Below are 13,872 nucleotides of genomic sequence, written 5' to 3'. Positions count from 1 at the left end.
TTCCATAAGTAACACTTTTGTTAGAGTAGATGCTCAACATCCAAGAAAAACTGTCAGATCCCTGCTATCATGGAAAGAAGATCAGGCATTAATGCCGTGCCTGGTTCTCTATATCAAATAATAAAAAAAACAATATAGATGCAAAGCTTTTTATATAAATAAATATATATATTTTTTTTTTTTAACTGACAAATGAGCTTTCGTGGACCACATTTCTCCTTAAACGGTACTGTAAAAGGGTGGCATTCTTGTGGAAATGGGAATTTATGTATTGTGATACATGGTTTGTTGGACTATACATATCAAAAACAAAGCCCCAATATAGAGAATGTCACATGATTACTGCGTGCTTGTAGAAATGTCTTACTCATATGTGGTGTTTGTTGTTAAATATCAATTATACTTAACCTTGCCTTATATGTACCAACCCTTTGATATGTTGTGTGCCATCATCTATATCCGTTTTGGGTGCTTTCTGCATGTACAAATACCGTACATAATTTTATTAAGTTACAATAAAAATATAAATTTATTGGATGTGATGTGACGGACACCTGACTCTGGCATTGGAAATCCTCTGAGGCAATTATTCACCCCATATAACTTGTCCTAGAAAAAACAATTTAGGTTTATATGTAAAATGTAAGCTGTTATAAGGCTGTCATTTATATTTACATATAGTAAAGCAACAAAAATTCATTTGTAGATTTTCATTTGCATTTTTTATTTAATTCCATTCTTAAAATAAATAACAGAAAAGGAAACAGCCCACTGGTTATAATGTATTGTCAGTAGAAAAAATGTCAAAATAAGGTTATTTTTTTACCGGGGAAACTAATTCCAATACCGTCAGTAACATACCATGTAGTTAATGTAATGTGGGATGAAAACTACAACTCAAGACAACGCAGTGGAAGAAAGACAGAAGTTACCGCAACGTTACACCGACAGATGTAAGCGCTGGTTACAACGAAAGCGTTTGAAAGCAAAAAATGGAGAATCGGGGATTCCCTTCATGCAGTGTCAAAGGTAAAGATTGGACTCTGCTAGGGATCACCTAAGGTGATCTCTGGTCATGTCGTACTGCTCCATGATAAACGTGCACTGATAGAAAGAAAATATTAAAAAAGATTTTTCTAAAAGTAAACAAACGGTGTGAAACATTCCTAACACATCATACACCTCTCCGTTGAATTATTCATTTTTTAACATTCCCTGCCAAACAACCAGAATGTATGAAAATAAAAACAGTATAGTGTGTGAGCCCCCCAAAAACTATGCGTTTATAATTCTATTTGGGGACTATCCGATGGGAGAAATTACATATATAGTCCAAAAAAACGTACACGTAGCTTTAAAACTATAGATCCATACCTGGGCGCATCTTTGAGCCCAGGCTCACATAAAAGAATGTAAAAGGGCACCAAAAGGATTTCTGCGGAAGGCAGGAGACAATTTATTCACACATAGTGGGTAACTATATAAATATATATATTTTTCTGGGTGCACTGAATGAGAAAGAGGCATTTATCAACAGTTCTAGTTTTTGCATACTGTTTTCAGGCAGCTGTACATCTGTCCATCTATACACCATTAGGGCATGATACGGCTTGAGCTAAACAGAATGCCCCAGTCTTAATCACCCAGCCATATTATCTAACTAATTAGGGGGAAATTACTTCATTGTACCAACTGGACTAGATTAGCATTGCCAGAAAGAATACGCTCAGTGTGGTGTTTGATCAGTGATAATGCCGATCACATGACTAAAAACAAAGACTGCAGATATAAGAAGTTGCGGGAACAAAATGAGATAAAACCAAGTTTTTGACAATGCTGTATTTAACCCTCAAGGAGAAAAATATTTTTCCACCGGGTTAAGTGTTTGGGTCTTGAGTGATGCATATAATTAATAATGCCCCCGGGGGGGGTCGTGCCAGGCGCTCAGAAACTTCACTATCGCGTTCCGTTAAATGATTGCTGTAACTCCCTCGATATGTACCTTGGCAAAGAAGTTGGCATAGCTTCGTGCATGCGCAGTGCTCTTTAAACTGACAGGTCTAAACTGGGTTATCAGTATGGCAGCGCTGCGAACAGCCGCTTCCAGACTTCTTGCGTGGAGATTGCTGGGAGGAAGGGTGAGTTTCAGCACTACATAGAGTTCTTTTTATTTTACCGGAGAAGCCAGAGGTTACCGGATTCACGAGACGGTCAGCTTACAGAACGGGTTTGTTTATATAATGCTTGGCACAGGGGGCGGTTTATGGGCGGGGTCTAACGACTGTTGCTTCCTTTCCTCCGCTGTGGTTGGGAGATCGAGTCACGTGATTGTTTTTTGGCTTTAGTAGCGGGTGCGAAACATTAAACCAGCGTGATTGTGCGGTCCTTGCGTTTGACCTGAACAGGGGTTATTTAAGTCGAAGCTACGCATTTGGGCGGAGATGTGGCCATAAGGGCGGGGTCTATCATGGATCGCTTCAGGCGGCTTACCCCCGGTACCTGCGTTTTAACTAGCTGCTGGCTGACACGTATAAAGCATTTCCCTGCACTCTCTGGACGCGCAGAAAGATTACAGTTAATCATGGATCGCATATTCACCGCTTTACATGTCCTGCTCAGCATTGCGTGAAAGTGATGTGTCAGGGAAAAATGTCATCACAATAGAAACCAGACCTTGTTGTTGAAGTAAAACAGATTTGAGTTTAGCTCATTATGGCTCGTGTTTTTAGCGCACTTGACAGGACAGCATGCTCCTTCATGGCGTATAAAATGTATTCATTTACAGCTGAGGCAACTACAGCGTTTAATGGTTTCCTGTCAGAAGTAAGCACTCTACTATGCTCAAGGTAAAGGTTCTGTTATATTATAAAGCTGGTATCAACGACTGAAGTAAAGATAATTACACATTAGATAAACCTCCTGATAAAATAAACAGAACACTAACAGTATGCACAGCGGGATGGCAACATTGTAAGAAAGTGCGGGCATAAACTAGAAACCATAGTGTGAAAATTGCCCCCCCAACAGCTGGAATGTGCCAACATTGCCCCCTCCTCAACATACACTCTGGCACACACACTCACTGGCCTCTTTATTAGGTACCCCTGCTCAATTGCTTGTAGCTCACAGAATACCATCTCTGAACACTTAAAGCATATGGGCTAAAGCAGCTGAAGACCACACTGGGTGTCATTCCTGTCAGCTAAGAACAGGAAACTGAGGCTACAATTCGCACATGCTCACCAAAATTGGACAATGGAAGAACGTCTGGTCTGATGAGTTTCGATTCAAGCTGTGACATTCAGATTAGGTGTAAACTAGATGAAAGCATGGATCCGTCCTGCGTTGTATCAACAATAAGGACTGGTGGTGGTGTAATGGTGTGGGGAGACATTTTCTTGGGCCCCTTAGTGTACTTAGTTTATCCATCTTCTGATGTATACTTCCTGCAGGATAATGCACCATTTCACAAGACCGGTTTCTTGAACATGACAACGGGTTCACTGTACTACAATGGCCTCCACAGCCGATGAATCTGCAGCAACTGCATGATGCCATGGTGTCCATATGGGCTAAAATCTCTGAGGAATGTTTCCAGCACCTTGTGGAAAGTATGAATTCCACGAAGAATGGAGGCAGTTTTGAAGGCAAAATGAGGGTCCAACCCGGTACTAGCAAGGTGTACCTACCGTATTTGCTCGATTATAAGACAATGTTTTTTTCAGACAAATGCTCTGAAAAATACCCCTCATCTTATGATCAAGGTCGTCTTCTAATCAGACCTCAATTGAGGTCTGACTATGAGACTAAGATCCAGATCCCCCGTAGCGCTGCAGGGGACCTGGATCCTCCTGTCTGGTAACCTCAGCTGCTGCCGGCACTTACACCAGGCGCCTATCACCGAGTGCCGGCAAAAGTGTCGGCAGCAGGGGAGTTGTCTACGCGCATACCTTCCCCAGCTGCCAGAGAGGAGGATTCCCCGCAGCGCTGCGGTGGATTCTCTTCTCTGCCAGCCAGCGAACGTCCGCTCGATGAACGCAGACAACCCCCGCTACTGCTTGTAGCTTCTATGACACACTACCGGCATCACATGACCTTCCGGTGCTCATAGAAGTTCCGGCGGAACACCCGCTGCTCCCGCCAGACACCAGGGAGTCAGAAGCACTGGTATATCCCCCATATTCCACTCTGTCCCACGATATGTATTTTAACTCCCTATATGCCAGAGTGGCATATAGGGGCATAAAGCATTTCTTGAGGCAGAGTGGCATATAGGGGTTAAAAGACATTTCTGGAGGCAGAGTGGCATAAAGGGGTTAAAAGACATTTCTGGAGGCAGAGTGGCATATAGGAGGGTATAAGGCATATCAGGGAGGCAGAGTAGCAAGCCTTGGGGCAGATGTGCATATCTGGGGCTGGGGGCAGGTTGGCAAATAAAAGGAAATAAAAAACAAAAAAAATATTTTTCTCAATTATAGCTTTAAATTAAATATGAAAAAAATACTTTACACTAATAAATTTTTACTTTTTTCATATGGGGTCGACTTATATTCAGGCTTTTTCTTTTTTTCCTAAATAAATTTTCAGATTTTGGGGGGTCATCTTATAATCAGGGTCATCTTATAATCAAGCAAATACGGTAATAAAGTGGCCAGTAAGTGTATATGCGGACAGGCTTACACAAATTACACATGCATGCTCACATATACACAATTAGACATCCTTGCTAAACTATTTTGAATCGGTACAAAGAGACAAAGGGTCGCACCAGGCCCCATCCCAGCTGCGACCCCTGTAGTTACGCCAGCGGCTGAAAGATGTTTAAATAAGTGCAGCAAGATTATACAAGACTTGCTTAGGGGTCAACAATCACCTTACTCCATGTATTCAACATTGTGGCATAATATGGACCTGTGTATATATGTGTATGTTATACGTATAACCATATCTGGGAACTCTCTGGCCCCGGCTACACGGAGTCCCCTCCGGTAGGAGGACCTGCTGATGTCGTGGGGTACATGCCTTTTTTTGGCAGTGAGTGTGTTGCATAGCTGCTGCAGTGACCTAGAGAAGCTGTGCTTCCCCTGGAGTATGTGGTGTGAAAACCAGAGAATTCCCAGGTATGTACTGTATATGCAGTAGCACACCTAAAGGGAGGCGTGGTTCTGTCCAGGGTGCCACATACGCCAGGTATGCACCTGTGTATATGGATGTATGTATAGAGTTTTGCTGTTGTAATTTCTGGCATAGTAGAAAGATACTACTGGTCTTCATGTTTTGCAGTCCCTCTGCTGCAAAAACAGGAGCAGATCACTCTATTGGACAATAAGGCTCAATGGACTTGTTACAAGGATCTTGACAACAGTCCATGTATGGCCTTCCTATCGTGCTGTATCCTACATCATTAAAAAGACATATGATGTAATTCCTCAGCCAAGTAAATACACTACTGGAGATGCTAAGTTTTGCAGTGTCATTGTTAGCCCTGTTTTTCCACTGCTAAATAATATGAAACAGCAGAGTTGGGATGTATGGCTTTATGGTGCATGCCTTACCTGTTATCTTTGCATGTATGACCAGAAACACCTGACCCTGGGTACAAGTAAACAGGAGTATTCCTCCTACATGTTCAATCATAGGGTATATCTGTAATATGACATACTCGCTTGCCAGCTTCCACAGTGACAACTAATCTAAATAACCAGAATCGTTTCAATGCTTCCCTTTTTACTGTTAGACAAGTAGGAAATGTTCAACGTGAAAACAGAGTGATCCCGGTAGTGTCTTGGAAGAGTCCGACAAGGATATGAAAGCAAGGATGTCACTGCTTAATGAAAAGCCAGACAGTAAGAAGAGCTCAGTAGAGGAAGAAATAAATTCTGCAAGTCTTTCTGAAAGAATACCAAATGAGGATTTACTTACAACACTCTATAGGCACTTCCTACCATGCCCTGTGGAGATTTCACTGGAGGCACATCATCCATTATGCCATCATTTCAGTTTCTCAATCTGGCCCAATGAAATGCTGGATTCATTACTTACAATATGAATTGTCCAATTATTGTATAGTTATAATTGAAATAGTAATTTTGGGGGTCTAATTTGAGATTTTCCTAACCTTGGTGACAGAAAATATGGATTTTTACTACTCATAGCAGCAAGAGTTAACAAAGTAAAGTAAAAGTTTTTTAAATTAGTCAGGTGTGTAACAGGTAACTAGTAACCAATCAGCATGTAGCCTAGGTAATATAACATCTGGAGTCCTCTTTCACTTCCTCTTTCCTTGATGTGATATGGTGGAAGTAGGAAAAAAAACTGTAATCAGAAGAACTGTCATAACATCGAAACTCAGGTAGGTTGGATCTTGAACCTGGAAAAACTTCTGTTGTCGGCCATTAAACTATAGGAAATGAATAAGGGTTTGGTTAATTGGGTGGGATAATATTCGCCTCCTGTCTTTAATAAAATCCATATTTTCCGTCACCAAGGTTAGGAAAATCTTAAATTTTATGGCAGACAGGAGGCTTCATATTATGCAAGTTTAAAGCTAAGATCTGTAAAATACGTTCATTAATTTAAGTATCATATTTCTAAAGAATAGACATAGACACATGAGATTCAGGTCTAAAATAAAAGTTTTAAGTGTTGATTCAGATGACCAATTGGCTGCTTTAAGAATATCCGATAGGGAACCTCCTGCTTGAAGAACTTTGGTGGACATGGCTCCTCTAGTTGAATGGGCGCCAAACTTCTTGGTATCAATACCTGCTAAGTTCATAGTTTGTCTAACCCATCTAGCTAAAGTAGGAGAAGATACGGGTAAGTGTGGTTTACAATAGGAAATGAGTAATTGAGAAGATTGGGTACTAAGATTAATAGTTTTTGATTCATATGTTTTTAAGCAGCGAACTACACACAAGTTATTATGGTGAGGAAATGCAGGGTAAAAAACTGTAAATTTGTTTTTGTACGTCTAGATATAGAAAAATGAACCCCTTGAGGAGAATAGTGTCTACGGGATATGTCTAGCGATTTTACATCAGAAACTCTCTTAAAAGATATAAGACATGGTAAAACTGTAAGTTTAAATGAAAGTAATTTTAAGGTTAATGAGTCATTATCTCCCCATGAGATGATAAGGTTTAGAAGAACACTAACATCCCAAGTAGATTGATATTTGGGAAGAGGGGGCCTCTTGAAGCGAATTCCTTTCATTAATTTGCAATTTAGGGGGTGTTTACCTACAGGGATAGAATCAATCGGTGAATGATTAGAAGAAATAGCAGAACGATAAACATTTATTGTACGATATGCCTTCCCTTCATCAAAAGAGAAAGAGAGAAAATTTAAGCTATGGGAGATAGATGCATGAACGGGATCCAAATCCTGTTGCATGCACCAATGAAGCCATAATTTCCAGGCTGATCTGTAAGCTGTCCTGGTACCTGGAGCCCAGGCCTCTGAAAGGATGTCTCTAGTTGATTGTGAAAATTCTGTTGTCCTGAGATTAACCAAGCAATCAGAGAAAGTTGTCCCGATGTAATTAGAGGATGAGGGTTCCCCTGTGGATCCCGAAGGATATTGTATATTGCTGGTAGAATACGGGGAAAATCTATGGTCATCCCTAGGAGTTGAGGGAACCAAGTTTGAGTGGGCCATCGTGGGGTTATTAAAACTAGAGTTGATTTCATGGCTATTGTATGAATCAGGACTCTCGGGATGAGAGCAAATGGAGGGAACGCATATAGGGTCATGGTTGGCCAAGTTTGAAGAAAAGCATCTACTCCCGGTGCTTCGGGATCGGGGTGCCAACTGAAAAATTGAGGAAGTTGGCGATTTAAACGCGAGGCGAATAGGTCTATATGAAGAGGGCCCCAAATAGAAAGGATTTGGTGGAAAATCAAGGTTCAGATTCCAGTCGCTGGTATCTACCAAACATCTGGAATTCCAATCCGCTATGGAATTGGAGAGTCCTGGGAGATATTCCGCTCTCAAAACAATATCCCTGTCCAGACAAAAATGCCAAAAGTTTTTCGCAATGTCGGCTAGAAGTTTTGATCTCGTACCTCCCGATCGATTGACATATTGCACAGCAGACACATTGTCCATCCGTAAAAGAATGCAGCAATGCGATTTGTTTTTCGCAAAACTCTTGAGAGCAAAACACCCCGCCAGGAGCTCCAAGCAATTGATATGGAGATGGGATTCTTTTATGGACCATTTGCCCCTGTGGAAAAAGGTCCACAGCGAGCACCCCATCCTGATAGACTCGCGTCGGATTCTATAATTAGGTCTGGTAAGGAGTTGAAAATGATTTTTCCATGCCAGGCTTGGATGTGTTGTAGCCACCAAAGAAGTTCTTCCTTGGTGTCTGAATCGAGGGTTATCTCGTCCAAGTAACTTAAACCGTCTCTTAAATGTCGGGTTTTGAGAGGTTGAAGGGCTCTGTAATGCAGAGGGGCTGAGAAAATGGCCTGTATTGAGGCTGAAAGTAGACCCACAACACGAGCAATTGTCCTTAAGGAAACTAATTGTTTGTTTAGTATGGAGTGAATCTCCCTTCGAATTGTTTTTAGTTTCCTGGAAGGGAGACTGAGAAGAGCCGATTGGGTGTCTATTATAAAACCTAGAAATTCTATAGTCTTTCCTGGGGTTAAAACCGATTTTTGGATTGATTAACAATCTGAGGTCCGTGAGTAATGATACTGTCCATTGCATATGTAGATGAATGAGTGGTAATGATTGGGCCATTAAGAGAATGTCGTCTAAATAAATTATAAGACGAACCCCTCGTCTTCTTAGAGTGGCTGCAGGAGTTTTGTAAAGCACCATGGTGCTGAAGAAAGGCCAAACGGTAGGCTGGTGAATTGCCAAGTTTGATTTTCCCAACAGAATTGTAGTTAGGGTTGAGAAGAAGGATGAATTGGGACTGTGAGATAGGCATCTTAGAGATCTATTTTGACCAACCGATCCCCTTGAATTAAAAGGTCTCTTAAAAGATGGATCCCTTCCATTTTGAAATGGTGATATCTGACATAATTGTTGAGGCTTCTCAAATTTATGACGGGTCTGTAACCTCCGTCCTTTTTTACTAAAAATAGGTTGCTCAGAAACCCAGGGTATTGAGGTGGGATTGGACAAATTGCTCCCTTGGAATGTAATTCTTTGATTTCTATTCTTATTAGATTTTTATATATTTTTGAAAATATAATAGGTTGAGGTTTTGTTAGTTGTATAGGAGGGGAGACAAACTCTATCTGATACCCTGAGATGGTGTTTAGAATCCAGGTGTCTGACGTAATCATAGTCCAATTGTGGAAAAAATGTGTGAGCCTTCCCCCTAAGGGAATATGGGAAAAAAGTGGAATTAGAGCACCCACCTGTAGGAGGTCTGGATCTGGGGTAGCCTCTGTGACCTCTGGCCCTCCAAGGGCGTCCTCGTGAGGGAAAGAAGGGTGTGGGTTGAAAAGTGTTTGTTTGAGTGTAGGAGGGTCTTTCGGAATGGGTAGGGCCTTTGTAGTATTTTCTGTCTTGGAATTGGCGGCTGGGAAAGCGGCCCTTTCCTCTCCCAGCCCTGCCAAAAACTCTATTTTGAAACACTTTTTTCAGAGAAGTTTGAGCTTTATCAAGTGAAGAAAATATGCTTACGTATTTACTTATTTCCTTAATGAAGGAACTACCAAAGAGTAAACCTTCAATAGATTTTGATTCAGTACTAGCCAAGTGTATGAGTTGAGGATCAAGTCTCATAAGGATAGAGCGTCTCCGTTCTGCACAAAAGGCGGCATTAGTGTTACCCAAAAGACATACTGCCCTTTGGGCCCAGCCTTTAACCCCTTCGCGACCTTTGCCGGTTCAGGACCGTCATGACATGAAGGTCGCTAAATGACCTTTGACAGTCCTGAACTGTCATAAAATTAAATAAGCTTAGAAAGTGATCAACGATCACTTTCTTCGCTTAAACGGCGTTACTGTAATTCTTCCTTGGTGTCTGAATCGAGGGTTATCTCGTCCAAGTAACTTAAACCGTCTCTTAAATGTCGGGTTTTGAGAGGTTGAAGGGCTCTGTAATGCAGAGGGGCTAGGAAAATGGCCTGTATTGAGGCTGAAAGTAGACCCACAACACGAGCAATTGTCCTTAAGGAAACTAATTGTTTGTTTAGTATGGAGTGAATCTCCCTTCGAATTGTTTTTAGTTTCCTGGAAGGGAGACTGAGAAGAGCCGATTGGGTGTCTATTATAAAACCTAGAAATTCTATAGTCTTTCCTGGGGTTAAAACCGATTTTTGGATTGATTAACAATCTGAGGTCCGTGAGTAATGATACTGTCCATTGCATATGTAGATGAATGAGTGGTAATGATTGGGCCATTAAGAGAATGTCGTCTAAATAAATTATAAGACGAACCCCTCGTCTTCTTAGAGTGGCTGCAGGAGTTTTGTAAAGCACCATGGTGCTGAAGAAAGGCCAAACGGTAGGCTGGTGAATTGCCAAGTTTGATTTTCCCAACAGAATTGTAGTTAGGGTTGAGAAGAAGGATGAATTGGGACTGTGAGATAGGCATCTTAGAGATCTATTTTGACCAACCGATCCCCTTGAATTAAAAGGTCTCTTAAAAGATGGATCCCTTCCATTTTGAAATGGTGATATCTGACATAATTGTTGAGGCTTCTCAAATTTATGACGGGTCTGTAACCTCCGTCCTTTTTTACTAAAAATAGGTTGCTCAGAAACCCAGGGTATTGAGGTGGGATTGGACAAATTGCTCCCTTGGAATGTAATTCTTTGATTTCTATTCTTATTAGATTTTTATATATTTTTGAAAATATAATAGGTTGAGGTTTTGTTAGTTGTATAGGAGGGGAGACAAACTCTATCTGATACCCTGAGATGGTGTTTAGAATCCAGGTGTCTGACGTAATCATAGTCCAATTGTGGAAAAAATGTGTGAGCCTTCCCCCTAAGGGAATATGGGAAAAAAGTGGAATTAGAGCACCCACCTGTAGGAGGTCTGGATCTGGGGTAGCCTCTGTGACCTCTGGCCCTCCAAGGGCGTCCTCGTGAGGGAAAGAAGGGTGTGGGTTGAAAAGTGTTTGTTTGAGTGTAGGAGGGTCTTTCGGAATGGGTAGGGCCTTTGTAGTATTTTCTGTCTTGGAATTGGCGGCTGGGAAAGCGGCCCTTTCCTCTCCCAGCCCTGCCAAAAACTCTATTTTGAAACACTTTTTTCAGAGAAGTTTGAGCTTTATCAAGTGAAGAAAATATGCTTACGTATTTACTTATTTCCTTAATGAAGGAACTACCAAAGAGTAAACCTTCAATAGATTTTGATTCAGTACTAGCCAAGTGTATGAGTTGAGGATCAAGTCTCATAAGGATAGAGCGTCTCCGTTCTGCACAAAAGGCGGCATTAGTGTTACCCAAAAGACATACTGCCCTTTGGGCCCAGCCTTTAACCCCTTCGCGACCTTTGCCGGTTCAGGACCGTCATGACATGAAGGTCGCTAAATGACCTTTGACAGTCCTGAACTGTCATAAAATTAAATAAGCTTAGAAAGTGATCAACGATCACTTTCTTCGCTTAAACGGCGTTACTGTAATGCCTCGATGTCGAGGCATTCAGTAACGCCGAGATCGGCATCGGGGGCCATGTCTGGCCCCTCTCCCTGGGGCGTCAACAGCCGCCATACATTGTATGGCGGCGGACGCCCGTTTTAAAAGCGTTTAGGAGGCGATCGACGATCGCCTCCTAAACTTAAATGGTGTCGCTGGAATGCCTCGATCAGGAGGCATCCAGCGACACCAAACACTTACCTTTGGATGGGCTGTGACCGCTCCGGAGAGCGGTCACAGCCGCAGCTGCCGGTGATCTTCGCCATCAAGCAAGATGGCGGCGGCCCGGGAAAATAAACAATAAAGATGAGAGTTAGCTAGATGGTCTCCAGACCCTCTAGAGAACTCTGGCTCCACTTGCAGGTTGAATACAGGTACTGCATTCAACCATGCAAGTCAATGGAACCCAGCTTTCTAATCACTATGTGATTAGTAAAATATTCAAAAAAAAATAAAAAAAAAAAAAATGGAAAAAAAAAAAAAAATGTGCTAACATTTAAAAATAATTATGCAGTGATGTCACTAGATGAACCATCCAGTACATTGCAAAATGTGTAAAAAAAATATAAAAAAAGTATTAAAAAAATAAAATAAAATAAAAAAATAAAGTTTATTATTTTGAGCAAGTGCTAAAATTTCTCAAAAATCTCAACAAAGAGTTAAAATAAAAGCACTTCAAATACCCAAGGGGTGTCCAATATATAAAAAAAATGGCTGATGGGGTAAATTGGAGTGGCCAAGCTCATAGATAGGGCATAGGTACAGACTGACCAAAATGGAGAAAAAAAGCGCACTTCCCAAATGTGGCATTTTAAATCTCAAACAACCCGACAAACCCATGCATGTCGGGTATCACTGCACTCAGGAGATGTTCCTGAACACATATTGGGGGGTTGTTTGACAGTGACATATACCAGAACCTGTATATCTATAACTAAAGTACAATTTGTGTGAAAAAAAAAAAATACTATTACAAAGTTTGACAAAGTGTAGTTCTATAATTGGTGCATGGAAAGGGTTAAAATAACAGCATTTGGAATACCCTGGGGTGTCTAGTTTTCAAAAATATATGGTTTGAATGGGTTAAATTGAGTTAACCCGCTTCAAAGATATTCCAAAGAGGAGATGGAGGCAGAATGACCAAATGACCACCTGGATTACGCATGCCCCAAAAGTAGCCTTTTACCAGCCAAACAATCTGACAAACCCATGCATGTGGGGTATCGCTGTACTCAGGAGATGTTCCTGAACACATATTGGGGGGTTGTTTGACAGTGACATATACCAGAACCTGTATATCTATAACTAAAGTACAATTTGTGTGAAAAAAAAATAAAAAAAAATTACTATTACAAAGTTTGACAAAGTGTAGTTCTATAATTGGTGCATGGAAAGGGTTAAAATAACAGCATTTGGAATACCCTGGGGTGTCTAGTTTTCAAAAATATATGGTTTGAGGGGGTTAAATTGAGTTAACTGGCTTCAAAGATCTTCCAAAGAGGAGATGGAGGCAGACTGACCAGATTTGTTAAAAAAGATTTGGAAATCATAAAACGCTGCTTGTACTTATTGCCCTATAACTTACAAAAAACAGCAAAAAAACATAAAACATTGGGTATTTCTAAACTCAGGACAAGTAGTAGAATCTATTTAGCTAGTTTTTTTACTTGCTTTTTTAGGTGAGTAAAAGGTTTTTCAAATAAAAGTCATAAAATGTGTTTTTTTTCAATTTTTCACCATGTTTTTTTTATTTTTTTTATAGTAAATAAGATGATACGATCAAAATAATGGTATCCGAAGAAAGCCCATCTTGTCCTGAAAAAAACAATATATAACTTATGTGGGTACACTAAATGGGTGAGGAGAAAATTACAGCTGAACACAAGCACCACAAAAGTGTCAAAACAGCTGCGGTCCCACAGGGTACAAAACGAAAAATGAGCCCGGTCCTCTTTGTAATTGGACCTAAAAGGTCAAGAAATTTGTCTTGGCACGATTTAAATGACCTATCAATGCCTTTTTGGGATTTTTCCCCGTTTTCATTAAATATTTGACTAGAATGGGGTCTAGTTCGGGAGTAGAGGCTGCATTAAGAGGCAATGTGGGTCTAGGACATTCTGCTCTCAATTTGCTCCTAGCTGATTTTTCTAGAGGTTTTCTCATCCAAAGGGATAAAAATTTTGCCACTTGAGGGTGAGGGACCCACTCTCCCGATCGTGGGTGTTTTATGTGCCCTGGGTCAAAGTAGGGTTCTCCTGTGCT

At 40.9% G+C, this 13,872-nt stretch overlaps 1 protein-coding gene across 1 annotated transcript in view; it reads left to right on the top strand.

Moving 5' to 3' along the window:
• The first annotated feature begins 2,066 nt into the window (after positions 1–2,066).
• The window catches only part of LOC128496918 (succinate dehydrogenase [ubiquinone] flavoprotein subunit, mitochondrial-like), a 33,081-nt gene continuing 21,275 nt past the window's right edge, over positions 2,067–13,872 (top strand). Inside the window, exon 1 of the mRNA XM_053466748.1 lies at positions 2,067–2,138. Coding sequence (XP_053322723.1) covers positions 2,079–2,138 — 60 coding nt within the window. The 5' untranslated portion in view covers positions 2,067–2,078. The remainder of the gene's footprint in view (positions 2,139–13,872) is intronic.

Source organism: Spea bombifrons, chromosome 5 (genome assembly GCF_027358695.1).
Source record: "Spea bombifrons isolate aSpeBom1 chromosome 5, aSpeBom1.2.pri, whole genome shotgun sequence".
Lineage (NCBI taxonomy): Eukaryota > Metazoa > Chordata > Amphibia > Anura > Pelobatidae > Spea > Spea bombifrons.
Note: the sequence above shows the minus strand (reverse complement) of the source record. Positions and strands in the feature narration are given on the sequence as shown.